General features: G+C 39.6%; 2 protein-coding genes across 2 annotated transcripts in view; one reads left to right on the top strand and one right to left on the bottom strand.

The window, feature by feature from the left end:
* The window catches only part of CCDC73 (coiled-coil domain containing 73), a 212,933-nt gene that overhangs the window by 16,730 nt on the left and 173,159 nt on the right, over nucleotides 1–23,044 (top strand). The window lies entirely within an intron of this gene.
* Nucleotides 7,526–21,479, bottom strand: PRRG4 (proline rich and Gla domain 4). The gene is made up of 6 exons (XM_035013694.1): nucleotides 20,791–21,479; nucleotides 20,584–20,708; nucleotides 15,895–16,058; nucleotides 14,446–14,494; nucleotides 12,941–13,073; nucleotides 7,526–8,087 (listed from the first exon to the last, which is right to left on the bottom strand). Exons 1-6 carry the CDS (start codon nucleotides 21,477–21,479, stop codon nucleotides 7,853–7,855), a joined length of 1,395 nt encoding a protein of 464 aa, XP_034869585.1. The 3' UTR covers nucleotides 7,526–7,852.

Genomic DNA, 23,044 nt, shown 5'->3' with positions numbered 1-23,044 from the left:
TGACTTTCTAGAGTTCAGCCAGGCACCTCAAGTTTTTGTGACTGAACTAGAGTTCAGGCTTCTATCTTTTAAAGATTTTATTTATTTGAGAGAGAGAGAAAGAAAGAGAGTGAGCTTGCGTGGGGTGGAGGCAGGACCAGAGGGAGAGGGATAAGCAGACTCCTTACTGAGTAGGGAGCCCAACACGGGGCTAGATCCCAGGACCCTGGGATCATGACCTGAGCCGAAGTCAGACACTTAAACAACTAAACCACCCAGGCACCCCCAGGCTTCTGTCTTTTAGACCTGACTCTTAACCAATTTAACAATGACCCCTACATCATTTCTTCCAGTCCCTGAATGAGAAAAATATGCTTGGAGTCAGCAATGGATTGTAGATAATACTGCGTTAACTTTGTAAGGGTGTCTCTAATCAACCCCACCTCTGAAATCTTTATGGTTTTAGTCCCCAAAGTTCTCCTTCTCCAAATCAGTGTCTCTTGGAAACATATTCACTGAACTGTTTGGACAGGTTCTTCCTTTAGATAGATGATTGGCTATTCCAAGTAGTTTTTAAAAGTTTGTGTTTCTTTCACAATCTTTTCACAGGAATCAAAATCTAGGATATATTTTTGAACCCCTTGACATTTCACTTATAGGCTTTGCCTAGTAAAATATTACACAAAAATAATTACTAAACTAATTCATTCTTTTTTCCCTAATCTTCAAGAGCATATAAAAAAATATTTAAAAAACTTTCAATTGGCCCTAGGAAAACTTTTTGTCTTAAAATTATTTTTTTCTATTAATAAACTTTACTTTTTAGAGCAGTTTTAGGTTCAGAGCAAAATCAATTGGAAAGTAGAGAGAGTTCCTAATACCCTCTGTCCCTCATCCATGAACGATATCCCCCACTATCAACATCCTACACCACAGTGGTACATTTGTTTTAATAGATGAACCTACAATGACACATCATTATCACCCAAAGTCTACAGTTTACCTTACAGTTCACTCTTGGTGTTGTGCAACTTATGGATTTGGACAAACATGCAATGAAATGTATTCACCATTATAGTATCCTACAGAGTAGTTTAATTGTCCTTAAAATACCCTCTGCTCCAAATATGCACCCCCATCCCTGACAACCACTGATCTTTGTACTATTCCTGTAGTTTTGCCTTTCCAGAATATCATATAATTGGAATCATACAGTATGTAGACTTTTCAGATTGGCTTCTTTCACTTAGTAACATGCATTTAAGTTTCCATCATGTCTTTTCATGGCTTGATAGCTCATTGTTTTTTTAGCATTGAATAATATTCCATTATCTTAAAGTACCATGGTTTATTTGCCTATTGAAGGACATCTTTGCTATTTCCAAGTTTTGGCAATTATAAGTAAAGCCGCTATAAACATCTATTTGCAGGTTTTTGTGTGGATGTAAGTTTTCAACTCATTTGGGTAAAAACCAAGGAGCATGATTGCTGGATCAAATGGTAAGAATATTTAGTTTTCTAAGAAACTGCTGAACTGTCTGAAAGTGTACCATTTTGTATTTCAACCAGCAATAAATGAGAGTTCCTGCTGCTCCACATCCACACCAACATTTAGTATTTGTGCTATAGATTTTGACCATTTTAATAGTTGTGTAATGGTAACTCTTTGTTGATTTCATTTGCAATTCTCTAATGACATACGATGTTGACCTCCTTACGTGTCATCCATACATCTTCTTTGGTGAGGTGTCTGTTCAGGTCTTTTGCCCATTTTAAAAATCTGATTGTTAGTTTTCTTATTGTTGAATTTTAAGAGTTCTTTGTATAATTTGGACAACAATCTTTTTTTTTTTTAAGATTTTATTTATTTGAGAGAAAGAGAGAGAGAGCGGGGGGAGGAGCAGAGGGGAGACAGACAAGCAGACTCCGCACTGAGCACGGAGCCTGACGCAGGGCTCGATCCCATGACTCTGAGATTATGACTTGAGCCAAAATCAAGAGTCAGACATTTAACTGACTGAGCCACCCAGGGGTCTCTGGACAGCAGTCCTTTATCAGATGTATCTTTTGCAAATTTTTCTCCTAGTAACTAGCTTGTCTTCTCATTCCCTTTAAGGAGTATAAATATTAACATTTGTGTATAACTCAATTGGATCTAAAAAAATTTAAGGTGGTTTAAGTGTTTAACATGAAGTAATATTTAATAATAACCAGAGTTTATTTACGTGCATGATACTTAGTATTACTTTTTTAAAATATTTTATTTTATTTTTAAAAATATTTTATTTATTTATTTGTCAGAGAGAGAGTGAGTGAGCAAGTGAGTACAAGCAGGGGGAGGCGGCAGGCAGAGGGAGAAGTAGGCTCCCTGCTGAGCAAGGAATCCGATGTGAGACTCGATCCCAGGACCCTGTATGTATGTAAGAAGAATGTTTAATTGAAACAAGCAATAGAGGGGCTTGGCTGGCTCAGTCGTTGTGTCTGCCTTCAGCTTAGGTCATGATCCCGGGACCCTGGTATCGAGCTCCGTGTCGGGCTCCCTGTTCAATGGAGAGGTTGCTTCTCCTTCTGCCATTCTCCCTGCTCATACTCTCTCTCTCAAATAAATAAATAAAATTAAAAAAAAAAGAAACAAGCAACAGATTGTTATTTAGTATAAAGTTTATTCACATGTATTAAAGTGTCTTTAATAGGAAATCCATTAAAACCAAAATATGATGGCTATAGGAAAATGTGCATTCAAAAAAAGTGGGTTGCTTTTTTCAGATAATGAAAATACTGATATATTGTATTGGATTGCCTTAAACTCTTAAACTGTTAGGTAAACATTTTTATTTTTATTTATTTATTTATTTCTAAAAAAGATTTTATTTATTTATTTGAGAGAGAGAGAATGAGAGACAGAGAGCACGAGAGGGAAGAGGGTCAGAGGGAGAAGCAGACCCCCCGCTGAGCAGGGAGCCCGATGTGGGACTCGATCCCGGGACTCCAGGATCATGACCTGAGCCGAAGGCAGTCGCTTAACCAACTGAGCCACCCAGGCGCCCAGATTTTATTTATTTATTTGACAGAGAGAGACACAGCAAGAGAGGGAACACAAGCAAGGGGAGTGGGAGAGGGAGAAGCAGGCTCCCTGCAGAGCCCGATGTGGGGCTTGATGTGGGGCTCGATCCCAGGACGTTGGGATCATGACGAGCTGAAGGCAGACGCTTAACGATTGAGCCACCCAGGTGCCCCTCAAAATAGAATTAATGGTTAACACTAATCAGTTGCTTGGGGAAGAAGCACAAACAAAACAGAGCAAACAAAAAAATCCACTACCAAAAGTACAACAGGAATGCAGAACGGTGAATGAGACAGAAATAAATACATGTCAATAACTTTATATTAAGATATTTTCCTTTCAATCATTATAAGCATTTACCAGTTATGGAATTAACATACAATGTTATATTAGTTTCAGGTATACACATTGGTTCAACAATTCTATACATTACTCGCTGCTCACTGTGATAACTGTAGTAACCATCTGTCACCAATGTTATTAAATATTACTGACTATATTTCCTATGCTGTACTTTTCATCCTTGTGACTTATTTATTTTATAACTAGAAGTTTATCCTTTTAATCCTTTTTATCTAGTTTGCCCATTCCCTGCACCCACATCCCCTCTGGCAACCATCAATTTGTTCTCTGCATTTAAGAGTCTGTTTCTTAGATTCTACCTGTAAGTGAAATCATATGGTATTTGTCTTTCTCCTTCTGACTTATTTCACTGAGCATAATACCCTCAGTCCATACATGTTGTCATAAATGGTAAGATCTCAACCTTTTTTTTATGGTTGAGTGATACTCCATTATATATACACCACATCTTTATCCATCTGTCAATAGACACCTGTGTTGCTCCCATGTCTTGGCTATTACAAATAATGCTGCAATAAACATAGGGGTGCATGTATCTTTTTGAATTAGTGTTTTCATTTTCTTTGGGTAAATACCCAGTAGTGGAATTACTGGATCGTTTGGTATTTCTATTTTTAATTTTTTGAGGAACCTCTGTAGTCTTTTCCACAGTGACTACACTAATTTACATTCCCCACCAACAGAGCACAAGGTTCCTTTTACTCCACAGCCTTAACACTTGTTATTTCTTGTCTTTTTGATACTAGCCATCATGACAAGTATAAGGTGATATCTCATTGTGGTTGTGATTTGCATTTCTCTGATGATAAGTGATGTTGAGCATCTTTTCATGTGTCTATTGGCCATCTGTATGTCCTTTGGAAAAGTGTCTATTCAATTCCTCTGTCCATTTTTTTTTCTTAATTTATTTTTTGACAGAGAAAGAGACAGCGAGAGAGGGAACACAAGCAGGGGGAGTGGGAGAGGGAGAAGCAGGCTTCCCGCAAAGCAGGGAGCCCAATGCGGGGCTTGATCCCAGGATCCTGGGATCATGACCTGAGCCGAAGGCAGACACTTAACGACTGAACCACCCAGGCGCTCCCCTCTGTCCATTTTTAAATTTGATTGTTCAGTGTTGAGTTGTATAAACTCTTTATGTATTTTGGATATTCACTCCTTATTGGAGTATCATTTGCAAACACCTCCCATTCAGTAGGTTGTCTTTTTGTTTTGTTCATGGTTTCCTTTGCTGTATAGAGGCTTTTTATTTTGGTATAGTCTCATATCACATTTTCCTTTGTGTAAAGTATTATGAGCTCGACATAGATGTTCTACAAACACCAGTGATTTCACAATCTTAATGATGAATTCTAGATTAATTCAAGTTAGAGCAACAGTTTTATGCTAAGTGATGGCATTTAACAAATCTAGGCTACTGCTGGGAGAGGGGTTGTTATAGGTTCTAAGGCTAGCTTTGCAATTAGACTCTTATGAGTCAGTGGTAGTAACCAAGTTCAAGGAATATTTCAAATTATGATTCAATAAGAGATTCATCCTGTCTTATATTTCTTTAAGTAACCTGTACATTCAATGTGGGGCTTGAACTTAGGACCCCGAGATCAAGAATCGCATACTCCTCCAACTGAGCCAGCCAAGTGCCCCTGTCTTATATTTCTATTCATCCTAAGAAATACATGTATGTGAGAATACATGTACATATACATATATATGTAATATAAACCTATATACATTTACGTATAAATGACAGATGGTCATAAATTTCTCATACAGACCTAGAATTAATAAGATCCCTGTTCTTCATAATTTTTTTAAAAAATATTTTATTTATTTATTTGACAGAGAAACAGCGAGAGAGGGAACACAAATAAGGGGAGTGGGAGAGGGAGAAGCAGGCTTCCCGTGGAGCAGGGAGCCCAATGCGGGGCTCGATCCCAGGATCCTGGGATCATGACCTGAGCTGAAGGCAGATGCTTAATAACTGAGCCACCCAGGCGCCCCCCTGTTCTTCATAATTTGAGATAGCATAATTCTATAGGTATGAGATGGGCCTGGAAAAGTGTGCTTGCTTCTTCTAAACCTAGCTCTCACCAAGATGTTAGATTTAGGGCAAGTTATACTTTTATGCCTTAGTCTGATTGCTACAAAGTGAGGAAAGTAGAGTTTGCCTCTGACCTTTTTTTTTTTAAGATTTAATTTATTTATTTGAGAGCGAGAGTGGAGCCAAAGAGAGAGAGCATGAGTTGGGGCGGGGTGGGGGGGGTTGCTGAGGGAGAGGAAGTAGGCTCCTCACTGAGCAGGAAGCCTGAAGCGGGGCTCGATCCAGGACCCTGGGATCACGACCTGAGCCGAAGGCAGACGCTTAACCGACTAAGCCACCCAGGCACCCCCTGCCTCTGACCTCTTAAAGAGAATTAAAATAAGGGCAGAGTGTAAAGTTACATGAGAAAATAGTCCTTATGTAAAGTCAAGGTATGATTAGTGGTAATTTTTTTTTTTAAAGGAATCTCTACACCCCAAGTGGGGCTTGAACTCATGACCTCAAGATTAAGAGTTGTATGCTCCATCAACTGAGCCAGCCAGGTGCCCCATAGTGGTAAAATTTTTATAGGTAATGTAGGTGGCTTTAAAAAGACTTTTCCTGGGGCGCCTGGCTGGCTCAGTCAGTGGAACATGTGACTCAGGGTTTTGAGTTCAAGCTCCACGCTTAAAAATCTTTTAAAAAAATAAAAAGACCACTTTCCTAATTATATCTAAATGTTGCTAGATGATTTCTTTGTGATAAGCAACTGAAGAGACCCCAAAATCTAGAAGGATAAAATGTTTGGCTGTCTGTAATGATTAAGGTATTGCTTATATCTGCCTTAAGATAATGTTGTCTTAAGGGGCGCCTGGGTGGCTCAGTCATTAAGCGTCTGCCTTCGGCTCAGGTCATGATCCCAGGGTCCTGGGATTGAGCCCCGCATCAGGCTCCCTGCTCCGCGGGAAGCCCGCTTCTCCCTCTCCCACTCCCTCTGCTTGTGTTCCCTCTTTTGCTGTGTCTCTCTGTCAAATAAATAAAATCTTAAAAAAAAAAAAAGATAATCTTGTCTTAAAAGAGAGACATAAACACTCACACACACATTGTAATGATTTATACTTTCTAAGCATTTAATTGGAAGGAATTAACAAATATATGTGGGTTTTAGTCTCAGTTCTGTAAAAATTATAAAACAAAATACAATTTTACAAATGGTCTTAAATAATAGGAAAATGCAATGCCTAGCAAAACAACAAGAACAGAATTTTTTCTTTTATTTCTCAGGAGTATGTTATTTCTTGAGTTCCTGCAAAGAGAAAATAAATTCACATCTACATCCATACCCACTCACGTAAATGTGTGCAAACACACTCCTCCAGAGGTTTATAGCTTATATTCTACTACATTCTTAAGGAAGACTGGTCATATATACAATTAAAAGAAGAGACAAAGTATAGGTTAAAATGATTCCTTATGGTGTTTTGGGTCCAGACATTAAGAGATACAAGGGGTTGCTGGTAACTTTAGTTGGTATTATTTTAATAGCAGGAAAGTAAATTAATTTTTCTAGGTTCTCGAACTATTATTTATAAACTTCAACATATTTTCAAGATAAAAAATTACATGTAGTTATATATAGATAATTTAGCAATGAAAATGGATGTGTCTACTCATCAGTAGCATGGGCAACTTTTTCAAGTTCTAGTCACTCCTAGATTTGAAGCCTATATATTTGATAGTATAACAACCCTTGCAAATCCTTGCCATTGCAACTCTGTACCCTCTGAAGAACTCACTCCCTAGCAAGTGACTTTTAAATTACTTACTCCACTCCCATAACAAAACATGACTGATAGCAATTGTTAACAACTAAAACCTACAAAATACGGTGAATGCTATGCAATAATTTAAAATGTAAAACGAAGTGATTATATTAAGGCCACCAGTTTATACTGAAGTGTCCAATTTTGTGACAGATTTCCAACCACAAAGAAATCCTAATAAAGAGTGGGTCTAATATTCTGACTTCGGATAATCTAATGATCAGAAACTCTTTTTTTTTTTTTTAATATTCAACACAAGAAATCTACAAACTTTATCTGTACAAAAGACAGTTCACCAGTTCTAGCTATGACATCCATAACACAGATTTTCTGAACCGTTAAACAAAAAAGTGCTCTCTTCTTTACTGCAAAGCTATGGAGTCCAAGTTTCTTATCAAACTGGTAATGGTGAGTTTCTTACCAGGCTGATAATGATCAAGTTCAGGTCCAAGATGCCAACAGAACTGCTGTGGTGTCATATACACATGCTTATTCTTTCTTTGCTCCTTGCAGTTTGTCATAAAGGGGCTGAAGTAACATGTCTCTTTGGTTTGGGGAAAAGGAACCATTCAAATAACAGGAATCTCCGATACCACCATGGCGGGCCTAGTGAGATGGGAGCGACATAGACTTTTTAAATACTCGAAGCCCTTTTGCTGGCCCAGGATATGGTGGTGGCGGGGAAACATTGTGCTTTCTGGTCAGTGCCACTGCCTGTTCATAAGAAGGTAATCCTGTGTCCTCCACCGCAAGAGGTGACGGGGTCAAGGCAGCCTCCTCAGGTCTTCTGAAAATGATGGAGGGAGTGTGCCTCCCCCTTCTTACATAGGTGGCTGAAGAACTAAACAGAGAGACAGCATTTAGGTCTAGAAAGGCAGCATTTTTAGGTTAAAATGGCAATATTAGAAAACCCAACTGACGATTTTGATAAAAGTTGAACCCAATTTATTTATTTATGTTATTTATTTATTTTTTAAGATTTTATTTATTTGAGAGAGAGAGAGTGAGACAGAGAGCTCCAGCAGGGCAGAAGGAGAGGGAGAAGCAGAATCCAGCGGAGCAAGGAGCCTGAAGCAGGGCTCGATCCCAGGATCCTGGGAACGTGACCTGAGCTGAAGTCAGACACTTAACTGACTGAGCCACCCAGGCGCCCCTGAACCCAATTTATTAATATAACCACAGTTTTATTTTACCCATATACTCTGAAAGAGTCTTGGTATAGGGGAAAGAACGAGAGCTTTGGAGTCAGTCATGGATCTGAAACTGGATCCTCTCATTTCATAGCTATGTGGCCAAAGCAAGTTATCTGTTCCCTTTGAAGTAAAATGGGGACAATAATAGCTACCTCAACAGAGTTGTTTTGTGTGGATTCAGAAAAAATGTTATATGTAAAGCATCTAAGTAGTGTCTGCAACACTATAATAAGGACTCAAAACATGCTAATTCCCTTTTTCTCCCACTCCTAAATGAGAACTTTCTCAAAATATGATGTGAAACCAAACCCTTTCTTGTTGAAAGGCAGCATTACTCCAAGCCAAGGATCCCGATGTCACAGAGATAATCACGACAGGTGATGCCTGTCTCTCTCCTCTGCAGTCCTGTTGCCTGGTCCATCCCTCCTAAATAGCACTTCTGTCATATCCCTCTTCTCTGCAAATGTCTAACCTGCAGCCTACTTTCCACTGAGTCAAGTTCAACTCCCATGCCTCCTTTTTAAAGCCTCCCTTATTCTGGCTTCACCTTATTTTTCACAGCTCTCTGCTCTTGCAAGGTACCCCCTTTACACTCTTCTGTATGTGCAATAAATTCTCTGTCCTGCTTCTGTGCTTTCACTGCTGTTGTTTGCTTTCTCAGGTTATTGTCTTTTCCCCACTCTGTTGACCTAAGGCCAATAATTAAAAAAATATATGGCCTTGCTCAAGTCCCACCATTTCCACAAAACTCTGTCAGCTACACCAGCCAGTGAAAATTGAAATGCAATAGGGGTCTGGTGTTTTGAGCCTGTGTTTTCCCTTCTCACTATTGAATTATGAATTATAATTTAAACATTAGTAAATCGATCTGTTTAGACTGTAAAGTTGGCTGTCTATGAAGCACTTATGCATAAATTAAGTTCCTAGAACTATGGCTAATTAAAGATAATTAAAATTCATAGGTAATCCCCAACTTCTCATCAATATTTCAATATTCTTCCCAACAAGAGACAGTTAAGTCGACTCAAAATACTGTAAACTTTCCAAACTAAGGCAGTCAATTTGTACTTAGAACAACTCTTCCTTGGAGGTAATCATGAGATATGAAACTGGAGGAAAGGAGAGAGGATGATTGCAGAGAGAGAAGTGAAGAAGATCTGTGTAAATCTAGGAACTGGATAGTCAGCTCTTCAATAGTTGGGGGGTGACTGAGAGCATCCATCACAAGTTTACTTAGACGGCTCAACACAATTCCTCCCCCGTCAGAAATCTGGAACAGATTCCTCGTAGGCTAGTCACTTGCCACATTCATTAACTTATGACGAAAAGTTTTATTTGTTTGCTTATAGGGAACAGGAGAGACAGATGTTTTAGTGGAACAAATAAGCTCTTCCATGTAGACTTCCAAATATAAGATATAGAAACAATATCATAATTACATCAAAGTTATTAAATAATCTAGTGATTTCTTACACACATCTTAAATGATTGATATCAGAAAGTATACACGAATAACAACTCAAATAAACTAACAACATCATAGTATGCCTATTTTCCTCCATAAAATATAGGAACTAAGAAATGAAAAGATCTTGTTTCCCATTTTTTGACATGTTTTGACAGAGGAATGAGGCAAACTTTTTTGACAATGACCTTATTTTTTACTCTTTTCTTTCTCAAATATTTCCTCACCCTTCCTCCACTTCCAGAGTTGCAAAATACAGAAAGAGAACAAATAACTCTGCTAGAAGAATTTCTTGGAATAATAGATGAAAAGTACTTTAGTAAGTTTTTAAAAGTCAGTCCCCAAATAAAAGGATGTCTTATAAACCTAGTGTTCAATGTCCTCTCAAGTCAAAGGGTGGCTCTGAGGATCAAAGTGAAACAATACATGTAAAAATATCTGTGAGCTGTATAGCATTATACTGTACTAACATTAAGTATAACTAATCTTGCTTTTATTTATTTATTTTTTAAAAAGATTTTTATTTATTTATTTGACAGAGAGAGAGACAGCGAGAGAGGAAACACAAGCAGGGGGAGTGGGAGAGGGAGAAGCAGGCTTCCCGCCGAGCAGGGAGCCTGATGTGGGGCTTGATCCCAGGACCCTGGAATCATGACCTGAGCTGAAGGCAGACTCTTAACGACTGAGCTACCCAGGAGCCCCCTAATCTTGCTTTTAAAATAAGAGCTATTCAGGGGCGCCTGGGTGGCTCAGTTGGTTAAGTGTCCCACTCTTGGTTTTGGCTCAGGTCATGATCTCAGGGTCATGAGATCAACCCCTGCGTTGGGCTCTGCACTCAGTGTGGAGTCTACTTAAGATTCTCTTTCTCCTTCTGCCCCCCACCCCCCATAAATAACTAAAATCTTAAAACAAAATAAAATAAGAGATATTCAGGGTTTTTAAATTTTACAATAACATACACAGAAAACATACGTAATAATGGCATTACTTTGCCATTTGAATTGTGCATTTGAATTCTGCTTCTAACCTACAGCAGGGAAGAAGCTAGAAGGTTTCACAGAAAAAAGGCCTAAGGTAAGAAGATGGAGTGGTGCAGAAAAGTAGAAAAGTGAGGCAAAGCACAGAGAAGAGAGAAGAAAATACCATGCATGAGGACACTGAATAATGGCTGTGTTATCACAGGCCCTGAGCACAGTTATTAAGCATGAGGGTATACATGAACTTTTTTGGAGAGACATTATGAATGGGGAGGAAAAGAGAGATAAAGGCAAGAAGAGTCTCTAAAGACAACTTTTGCCTAGATCTTCATTAGTCTGAGAGTTTCCAGGACTTCCTCCCTGACTTGTAGAGAAAGCCACACTGAATAAAATTTTACTCAAAAGTCCCAGAAAATGGAAAGGCCTTGCTTATTTCCTACCTGTTAAATAAGAGAAGTTAATAAAACCAGCTTAAAAGATGGTGGCTTAAGAACAATTAGGCAAGTTCTTCCTCATTTCTCTCATTTCTCAGATTTTTACAGGATTTACAGAGGTCCCTGACAAGCTCCTTTGTCCATGCCCACAGGTCATGTTAATGCCTCAGGGAGCTGTTCAGGAATTCCAGCTTGGGGATAGAATTACAATTTATGTTGCCCCGGTCCTCTGCCCTCATTCTGGCATGTCTTCTTTCTGCACCTTTGCTATGAGTACCCTTTAAGGCTCTGTCCTTTTCCATCTGTCCTTTCATTACACTCTGAGAACTTGCCTACTCTTGCGGCTTCAGTTTTTTTTTTTTTTTTAAGTAATCTTTACACCCAACGTGGGGTTCGAACTCACAACCCTGAGATCAAGGGTCGCATGCTCTAGTGACTGAGCCAGCCAGGCACCCCATGGTTTTAGTTTTATCTTCCAATAGATGAATCTAATTCCACGTCTGTTGCCCTAAACTCTTACCATAAAGAAAAAATTTTATAGTGGTAAAATATATATCACATAAAATTGCCATTTTAACCATTTTCAAGTGTGTGACTCAGTGGTATAAATTAAATTCACAATGTTGTGCCACCATCACCACTGTTTCCATAACCCTTTCGTCACCTGGTTACAATCATGAGCTTTTCCCAGAATTTGAAAGTGTGACTAGGGATATGTAAGCATCAATTTCGAATACCCTGTTTAGCACCTGGTATTTTTTTTTTGAATAAGGTTATTTTTACACTTACTCACCTACACTTACTGAGAAGATAATAGAGATAATAGGGAATAACTTTTTATTTTAATGAGGATGTTGAGGTTCTATTGTCCAAACAATTATGGCTTTTATGAATTTTTATCAAGCTTTATTAATGGGTTATTATCTTCAAGTGGCAACCATTTTATTTCATTGATTTTTATTTAATTTAAAGTATCAGTAAACATGGTTGAATTTAAAAGCTAATAACACTGTTTCTATTTGGGTTGCCACATCACTGGATCTGTTAATGATGTGACTTAGAGGAAGTGATGGGACTTCTTAACCTCTGGAAACAATGTGGGGACACTGGTATCTACTTCCTGCTTAAGAAGGAAATATTAAAAAATCAAGCTGACACTTGTGAATCCTCTCGTATTCTTTTGAAGGATCTTAAAAATAGCATCATTTCATTGTTTATGTAAGTGTTAAATTATGCAACCAAACAACGGTCACAGACCAGAGGAGACTGGAGAGACAATGACAACTAAATGCAATGCGATATCTTAACTGGGTCCTGGAGCAGAAGGAGGACATGAATGACAAAATTGGTGAAATCTGAATAAGGTCTGGAGTTTAGTTAATAGTAATGTACCAGTGTTGGCTGGTTTGTTTTACAAATGTACTATGGGAATGTGAGATGTTCACAATGAGGGAAACTGGTTGAAGGATGGGAACTCTCTGTGTGATCTTTGCAACTTTCCTGTATATCTAAAATTATTCCAGAGTGAAATGTTTATTTAAAAAATAGACAGCCATTTTTATCCATTTTAAAATAACAATATAGAATGTATAATAGTGAATTCAATATTTTTACTTGGTACTTACCTGGGATATTGTTGCCTGTTACACTTGGTGATATGAAGATAGTAACCAAGTAATCCAAAAATAACCAAAAATACTCCAGCAGCAATTAATCCAGTCAGAAGGCCCATGACATCAACTTTCTCTCTGTTAACATCTTAAGAGAAATCAATAAAATAATGTAGATATAACAACTGAAAAGCACTGCCTATGATTTCAATAAATTTAACACTGGATCTACGCATACTATTAAGAATCTAATAATATTGACTTCTTTAAAAAGTCTTTGTGCTAGTGACAAAAATTTATAAATGACACTTCCTAAAAGCCCTAGTTATGATTTCATTTATTTTATTTTATTTTTTTAAGATTTTATTTAGGGGCGCCTGGGTGGCTCAGTTGGTTAGGCATCTGCCTTCCACTCAGGTCATGATCCCAGGGTCCTGGGATTGAGCCCCACATCAGGCTCCCTGCTCAGAGGGAGTCTGCTGCTCTCTCTCCCTCTGCCTGCCACTCCCCCTGCTTGTGCTCTCTCTCAGTCTCTGTCAAATAAATAAATAAAAAAAAAATTTTTTTTAAAGAAAGAGAGCGAGAGAGAGCATAAGCGGGCGGGGGAGGGGAGGGAGAAACAGACTTTCCTGCTGAGCAGGAAGCCCCATGTGGGGCTCGATCCCAGAGTCCTGGGATCATGACCTGAGCTGAAGGCAGATGCTTAACCGACAGAGCCCCCCAGGGACCCCCAAGTTTCATTTACTTTAAATAGGTCATATTAAATGGATAGTATTCAAGACTAAACATATTCTGGGATGCCTGGGTTGGTTTAGTCAGAACGGCATGCAACGTGATCGCAGGGTCATGAGTTCGAGCCCCATGATGGGGGTAGAGATACTAAAAAAATAAATAACCTTAAAAAAAAAGACTAAGCATAATATATTCTTTGTTCAACTAGGCACATTTTGGTATTAAATACACAGATAACTGTACTAAGCAACACTAGCCTAGCAATGTAATAAAGTCTCCTCGTAGCTGGGGCTCTACCTGATGGGAATGAAGGAAGATCTGACAAAAAAAGACCTGATAAAAAGCAGCTAGAGATGATAATACAGATAAGTAAAGATCTCCCCTCTATAGAACTTACTTAATTCTAACACTCTTAATTTACCTAGTAGCAGAAGTATTCCATTTACTTGTAATGGTAAAAAAGAAAAAATAATTAAAATAGCTTACTACTTGGAACTAATGGAGTCCTACTTTTATTCTGTGCAAGTCTTGACTTAGCTGAGTGGTTTAAAACACCTTTAAGCCTATTATCTCATTTCCCTAGTATCTCACCAAACTTGATTTTCAGTGTGTAAAGATGAATGTGGCTTCCTCTGTTTTAGATAGCCTAGTGTATAATTGAGAAATCATCCCTGGATTTACAAGGCATGTATGTTGAGCAACAACCAAACTCAAACAATGAAACTAAGATGTATTTAGAATAGAGAGAGGGTGGGAAGAAGATTAAATTTCATCCATTCTTGCCTTACCTGATTTTGTGGTTGGTCCTTTGATGGAATAGTCCTGCCAGAACGCCATCTAAGAGAAAGGTAAAATTTCCAAGTTTATTTCATTGTTTTGTTATCATTTCATGTGATCCCAGTGACCCGGACTGGGGTGGTAAATTCTTGGCATGTGCCACAGAGGATACTAGTTTATTCAAGCTGGAGGGCGTGCACTCTAATTTAAGCACTGCCACCCACCACTGTTTCTCCTGACTCTGGAATTGGTCAGGGGATGACTGCCAGTGCCAGGTCTCTACTACTGTCCCCTGCCACTCTCCCTTCACCTGCTCAGAGTCCCCGCTCAGACATACAGTGAAACCATCATATTAGTCGGTGACAACACCAAAGGCGGAGGCTAAAGCAGTGGACCCATTACCAAGTTTGAAAAGGACTCTGAATTTTTCTACGCTCGGTGCGCCCTCGGTTTGCTAGGAGATTGTACTGAAAGGGATTGATCTGGGGAAAGACATCCCTGAGATTCTTTAAGTTCAATGTTACTTGAGAGAATGAAGCAGATTTTAAGGAACCATGATAAAATCATAAAATGCGTTTGCAAAAAAACAGAATAAAATTTCAACGGGCACAGCTACAAAGTATAGACCTTGTTTTCCTTCTCCAGCAGATGTGGCAGATATTAGCAGGGAATGAGAAGCTGGGCGCAATTTTGGGAGAAAAAAGAACTAAGTTCCATTAATGCCTGTATTTGAAGGATACCTAGAGTTCCTTGGTCTTATTGACCAAAGAGTAAAGTGGAACTCTTGAGGAAGGGGAAAAGGAGCTGTGCTTATTTAATTTACAAAAGTAAAGAATTTGAGTCACTCAGTATTCTTTAAGAATATGCCAGATTATAGCAGGGACCGTGTTGTCTGTTTGTTTTGTACTGTTCCAAGATTAATGGGCAGGATTTAATTACATTTCAAAGGAGAACTTCTAAAAGTTTCTCCCTTAAATTACACTGATATACCAAACAATAAACTCTTGAATGCAGAGACTGTATATTTTATATCCTCAGTCTCTGGCAGGGGACTTGGCACATAATAGATTGTCAATAAATACAGTAATCAGAAAAGATAAGGTCACTGGTAGGAAAAATTGCTCTGAGTCTAGAATGATTGAAGCCTGAGTCAGAGAACTAACTCAATTAGTATCCTAAAATGTAATTCATTCCACTTCATGATTGTTTTTAAATATAATAAACATCACACACACAAAATCACAACACAATCAATAATTTGCCAATTACTCTAAGTCCATTTAATTAAGTATAAAGCCAAGTCTAAATAGGTTTGTTAGCATTTTAAGGAAGTAGAAAGGGATAACAGGTATAAAATCTCGATTCTATTTAAAGCATAAAATCTCTGATGACTTAATGTGCCATTTTCTTAAGTATGATTTAATAAATTTCCAGCCAATTAACATTGTCAACCAAATTACCGTTTTATCTTCATCCACAAAGATTTCTCTGGCTTCTTCATAATTACAAATTTCTTCTCTGCACTCTCTTTCTAGGTCACCGGGAGTGAAGAGCTCCAAATCAAATCTATTATATAGCAGGTGTCTATGTATGAAAAGGTTTGCTTCTTCTTTTGCTGTGAAGACTAATAAAGAAGTAGAAAGATTTCAAAGGTTGATAAAAATAGGGCAGAGCATTCCTGTTTTAATTGTGGAAGAACTGAATAATTCTCTTGATGTAAAATTATGCCAAACTTTTTTTGTATGGTTTTAAATTCTTTTTTTTTTTTTTTTTAAGATTTTACTTATTTATTTGAGGGAGAGAGAGAGACAGAGCACAAGTGGGGGAGGGGCACAGGGAGAAGCAGTCTCCTGGCTGAGCAGGGAGCAGGCTTCGGGGCTCAATCCCAGAACCCTTGAAGGCAGCTGAAGGCACCCACTTATCTGACTGAGCCACCCAGGCTTCCCTGTATGATTTTAAATTCTGACAAAAAGAAATGTCATCAGTAAAAATAACATCTGTTAAATATGACATACAAATATTAGCATAAGCCCAGAAAATACTTGAGTTGGTTATGTCCAAAGTTATTAGCATAAATGAAAATTATTTAAATATCACTTTTCCCTCTAGACAGTATTTCCAAGAAGTGACAGGTCAGACTCTTCTACTTCTAAAGGGTTGGCTCTCTATTATCTTGACTGAGAAAAATTAGTCTGGTGTAAAGGATAGAGTATTGGTCTAAGAGAAGACAGAGATTCTTGGTTGTGATTTGGCTTGGATATTGATGGTTTATCTGGGATAAATCACTTATATCTCTGTGTTGCCATTTCCTGATTTGTAAAATTGATAAATGAACTAAAGAATTACTAAGATCTCTTTATGTTTTAAAATTATTGATTTATGTTAAAAATTTTAGAGCAAGTTTATACTAAAAACTTATAAAATTTTAAACTTCTAAGTTAATAAAATTATAAGGTAATTATAAGGTTAATTAACAGACATTCAGCCCCTCCTAAACAAGTAGCTGCCTCTCTCTCCCCATCCCCTAAAGATGTGTCTACAATGCTTCATAAGACTCCCTCTACCTTTTCTGGGAAGGTGAATGGTAAACACAATAGAGTTAAGCACAGGGTAACACAAAACCAAAATATCCCACCATGGCAGTATTTTCAAAACCCACAAACTTTAAACTCATTCTGGTATCACACAAAGAATGCTTAAGAAATCTTGCTCCAGATCACATTACCAAGACTGGAATTCAGAAACTCTCTGAAAACTACATCAAATGCTTAAAAGAATTTGGTGTTTTGCACTGTTAACCATTACTATAAAGGAAGAATATATTAGAGTGGGCAATTGAAAGACAGTTCAGGACTGATGAGAGAGCATGGCCTGAAAGACTAATTCTGATTTGTGAATGACCTCAGCTTGGCCATTTATTCTTAGCCCCACGAGAACAGTCACACCTTGTCCAAGATATTTTTTTCCACTAGTCAATCACTTTTCCAAACAGGTCGGTCTGAATCTTATAGAGCTGTTTTGTTCAATATGGTAGCCACTAGGCACATATTGCTATTGAGCACTTGAACTGTGGCTAGTCTGAACTGAGACGTGCTAGAAATGTAAAATATACACTGGATTTGAAGATTTAATTAAAAAGTAAAATATCTTAATGTTTCATATTGCTTGTATTTGGAAATGATATTTTGGATATAATGGGTTAGGTTAAATATATAAATATATATATATAATTTTACCAATTCTTTTTACCTTTTTTTAAGGATTTATTTATTTATTTTAGAGAGAGAGAGAACACATGCACACAGGGGGGAGGGCAGAGGGCACTTTGTCACCAAAAGGAGACAAAATGAACAATTTTCCAAGTTACCTTCACCTCTCATTGGGATTCTCATCATGGCCCTCTGAGGGGTTGCCTTGCTCCCCTACAGTCTGTTTTTAACATTGTGCTGTTAAAAACACTTCCAGTGCACCTGGTTCTCTCCTGCCTTTGTACTGGCTGTTTCCCCTGAATAGAACTTTCTTCTTTCACCTCCTTTAGGATTTTGGTCAATGTTACCTTGAAACCTCATCCCCACCCACCCACCTCTGGTGCTCCCTGTCCCTACTACACTTGGTTTCTCTCCATAGCGTGCACCACCATCTGGTGTGTTCTGCATGTGTTACCACTTACTTGTGACCACTCTGTTCCCCTCACTAGAAGAAAAATTCCACTAAAGTACACACACACGTGGTGCCTGACACATATGAGGTGCTCAAAAAATGATTTACTAAATGAGTAAATGAACTCCCATTTTTCTACATTGGAAAGAAATTCTTGGACCTAAATTCTACCAGTTAAAGCAATTCATAGGTATAGTCTGGTATTACTCATTTTGTTGTAGGTTTAAAATACTAAACCAGTGATGAAGTAACTCATGGCCTGCCTAACTTAGCTATATTTACTACATGGAATCGAATTTCAGAAGAAGAATTAGAAATCTGCTTCTGTATTGCTACTTTTCAGATACGGCCAGATCTTTACATTTTATTGGCTAAGAAAGTTGTGCCAAATTTCTCATTGTTGGTCTTCCCTTCAAGTAGGTTATGTGAGTTATAAAAATACTCTGTGCCCTCCAGATGGGACTCAATAGAACTACTTTCAACTTGAAAGGAAAAGAAGAATGAGAGAATCATAAACATTTTTATTGTTCCTGAAATGATACTTATGCCAGTAAAAGTCTTCACCCATGAATTAAATGTGCCCTCCAGGAGCTACTGTGTATCACTTCCCTGAGTGTGAAAGTTCTGATTCAGTCAGGGGTTGACTTTAGGCCTTCGGTGCTTTATGAAATTTTTCCCTGCCTCCCTTTTGATCTTAGGAGAAATACTGTCCTTTGTTACTGGGATCCTAAGTAACTCTGAATTTGTTTGTTATCCAAAAAAGCAAACCTCCTTGTCCTGGGAGCATCCTGAACTTCCAGTGAGAAGTCTTATTTTCCCTCTCGCCCCTGATGGAGGATACACTGTCTTTAGTCCTTTTATATGTGCCTCCTCAAGTTCTCTTCCCATTTCTATTTCTCCCATTTTAGGCCATCCTAAGAGGCTGTCTGTGCATCCTGCTATTTCAAACCCACCAACTGACCCTCCATTCTCTTCAGGGCAGGGATTATAGACTTTCATTGCTATATCCACAGTACTTAGATGAGGGCCTGGCATATAGTATGTGTTAATAAAGTGATTACTAACTGAGCAAGTCAGCTTTTAAAATAGATAGGATTCCTCATTTACATTTCCCACAGATATTTCCAGCCATCTGCACTCAAGTATGATCTCTGAATTCCTTCCATAATTTGTGATGTCCTTGGGAATGTCTTTTATGTCTGCATTATGTGAATCAATGAATATACTCACCAGCATACTGGGGATCAGCATCTGGTCCCACTGAGTATGGACCTTCAGTTTTATATATGAGTGGACTTACATATGTGGTGGAACTTGGGAGGTAACAAGAAGGCTCTCCTTCCAAAATCTCTCCCTATTCTCATTAGCTAGCTTATCCAGTTGCCTAGAATTCTACCATCAGGGTTTGGTTCCTTTGGGTTAAGATTTCCCATCTTAAAACACACACATGCACAAACACACACACACCCTCCTGGAAGGTTTAATACACCAAGCTGTATTAATCATTAATAAGTTACCCAGGAATATTAGTGTAACAGATCCTTCCTAAATGAAAATGAGCTGAGAGTAGATCTGATGAAAAGGATTAAGGGACAGGAATGTGGGGATAGGGAAGCACAATGACCAGGCAGGGAGAAGAATGCTGAAGCCAAAGCCATTTTTTTTTTCTTTTCTGGTTCTGATTTCTAGGTTAGACTTTTATTTTATTTTATTTTATTTTTAAGATTTTATTTATTTATTTGACAGAGAGAGACACAGCGAGAGAGGGAACACAAGCAGGGGGAGTGGGACAGGGAGAAGCAGGCTCCCCGCAGAGCAGGGAGCCGGATGCGGGGCTCGATCCCAGGACCCTGGGATCATGACCTGAGCCGAAGGCAGACGCTTAACCGACTGAGCCACCCAGGCTCAGGAACCAGTCTGTTTATGACCTGGAACCCACAGGTATGAAATTCTAGGTTACCAAACCTAATCTTTCATAAGCATCTGACTTTATCCAGATAACCAGACAATTTGATGTCAAAAAGGACCTCAGGGATCGTTCCACTCCCCACCCCCATCATTTTACAGAGGAAGAAATTCAAGCAAAAAGGGGTTAAGTAACTTGCCCTGGGGTCTCATAACAAGTCCAGACTAGATCCTGGATTCACTGTCCATCTTTCCAGAAAAATTATATTTACCACATAGCTTCATCTAGAAAAACGGTGCTCACTGTTTTTCGGAAGTTGAAATAGGTGTTCCATTCAGTGAACCACAAACCAGGTCTTAAATATATATTTATCAAAAATAACTCACAGAAAGAAATTTGTATAAATTGTACCTAACATAACCACAACATTGCCAAGCAGACCACAAGTTAAACTAGAGGATATTGTAACGCTTCTTTGATTGATGGGGGCATGTCATTTCAAAGACTACACTTTCTCCTTTGAGATTTGTAATACCTGGCTCGGCTTTTCAGGGAGGTTTCTCGAGACCGCAGCCATGCTTACCTTCTTCTCGAGCATGCCTGGGCTCCTTCGGACTCCTTGTGCAATGAGGAAACGCGAAGGTAACTATGGGCAGTTGGCTGAGTAGAACCAGCAGTGTAATCATAGTCTGGTAACTGTCAAACAAACTAAGACAAACAAAGTAACAAAAGGAAAAAGTCAAAAAAGCCCCTGGCTCAGCACTTTGAGTTCCCGGGGGTACTGAGTCACCGACCTGCCGCTCTCTTAACAACAGCCCGACTGCGCCCGGCTCGCGGGTTTCGGTCGCCCGTCCCGACCCGCGCCCGGAGCGCCCGAGAGTGCCTAGGGACAAATGCCGCGCCCCGGGACTCTGCCGACGGCTGAGCGGGCACCTGTCGCCGCGGGCGGCCCTCTGCCTTCCGTTCTAGTCGGGCCGCGTCCGCCGAGGTGGTCCCCTCCGAGGAACCCATTCCCCGCCCGAGCCAAGCCTCCGGGCCCCGCACCTGCGGCTCCGGGCGCATGTTCCAGCAGCTCCCGGGCCGGAGCCCCGTCGTTGGGTAGTCCCTCCGGCCGCCGGACCCTCCGTCTCGGCGCCCCCCAAATCTCCGCGACAATCCCGGGAGGCCGGGGAGGCTCCCGCGCTGGGGCGGAGGAAGCGCCTGGGGTCCGTGGAGAGGCGCCTGGTCCACGCGAGGACGCGCGCGGTAAGTTCCTACGGTGATCCCGGGAGGCCGCGGCCCAGAGCGGGGCGAGAGGGCGGAGGCGGCTACCTGGGGAGCACCTGGCCGCGCTCCTCCCCCCGGGGGCCGGCCTACCTGCGGCGGGCGGGCAGTGCGCAGGTGGTTCCAGAGCCGCCGCAGCTTCCGCCCTGAGCCTCGGGCGAGTCCGGCCGCGGCAGCCCGTTCTGGCCCCGCCTTGGCGGCAGGTTTTGGACTCATTTCTGCGCCCGGCGCTGCTTGAGGATTCGGGGGGCATTTTCAGTTCTCAGTGCTAAGCGCAGCGCCCTGGGCGCATCCCGCGGGCTTTTCGCTTCGGGTTTCACTGGGCTACGGGGTCTGTCTTGTGGTTACCTTAGGTCAGCGGTTCTCAAAGGGTGGTTCGGGAATGAGAACAAAATATTCATCAGAGAAAATACACTTTATTAGTAAGAAGAAACGGGAAGTGACTTTAGAATTAATCGCTTACATTAGTTCTCAAATTGTGGCCCGCCAGGTCTTGGGACGTCTCCAAGATCCTGGGAAGGGGTCTCCTAGGTCAAAACTATTTCCATTAGGGTAATAAGACATGATTTGCCTTTTTCGGTTTCATTGTCTCATGACTGTCGGGTGGAAATTTCCAGAGGCCGATCTGACGTGAATGATGTCATCACTCTACTAACAGAATGGGTATTCTTCTGTTTTCTAGTATGTTCTATGGTAGTAGGCTTAAAGTTTCAATATGTACATTTTTATAGAGATTAATAAAATTTATATGTTCTCATTACTTCTGTAATTAGCTCTCTTTGATCACTCCTGTCAGGATAGCTATAACCTCATTATTTTCAAATAAATAGTTATCTTGAAATCTTGAACTTTTCTTAGAGTTTATGTGGAAACACAACAAAAAAGTACACTTTGTTGTCTTGATTTGAGACATTTTGAAAATATCTCTGTAATAATACATGATATGATGAATACCGTTAGATAGAATTCAAATAAGTGAAGACTCCTTAGGGCCCTTGATAGCCTTGAAGAGTGTAAGGAGGTCCCGAGATCCAAGAGTTTGGGAATTGTTGCCTCAATAATGAAGGCAGCAGGCAGACAGAGGATCTATGCTAGGTAACATTCACATCCTTCTTTGTCCAAATAACATGGTAACATGCTTTGAAACATTGTTTAAGATTCCATGCTTTGACCAAAGTGGCTTGGCACTTGCAGGAAATCAGAGGAAACACCCCCCCCTTTCTAGTGTTTAATTCAGTTTCCACCCAATTCATTTTTCTCCCCACAAAGGCTATTGCCTATTTTATATTCTAATTATTTAGAATTAAGTGCATTTTTCCTAAGCTTTCTGCAGAAATTTTGTCTTCATTGATTCCTTCGAGATAGTGCTCTTTCTTTTCCCTTCTCCCAATCTCTTCCTCCTTGGTTTCCATTTGTCCACCTTGTCTTTAGCTTGTTTCTATGATAGATCCTTCTTCTCCCCTTCAATCCTTTTGTTGTTTTTAAGCAACTGGGATCAGAGGGAGAAAAGACTAGAAATGATTTCTTGTGTTTGACATCCTAGAACAGGAAACATCTTTTAGAACACCCATTCTTCTGCTTATTCATTCATTTAGCCAAACTACATCACTAAGCACTGAGGACACAAAGATAAACACCACGATCTCTGTTTTGGGAGGAGAATTTAATCTAAATCTATATCTAAGAATGTGGGCCTATAAAGTTCTCATAAGGGCAAGAACTGATTTATTCATCTTTACATCCTCCATGGTACCTAGCAAAGCGCCTTTTATGTTGTTCAT

Source organism: Mirounga leonina, unplaced genomic scaffold, assembly GCF_011800145.1.
Source record: "Mirounga leonina isolate KUSES-001 unplaced genomic scaffold, KU_Mleo_1.0 Mir_166, whole genome shotgun sequence".
Taxonomy (NCBI): domain Eukaryota; kingdom Metazoa; phylum Chordata; class Mammalia; order Carnivora; family Phocidae; genus Mirounga; species Mirounga leonina.
Note: the sequence above shows the minus strand (reverse complement) of the source record. Positions and strands in the feature narration are given on the sequence as shown.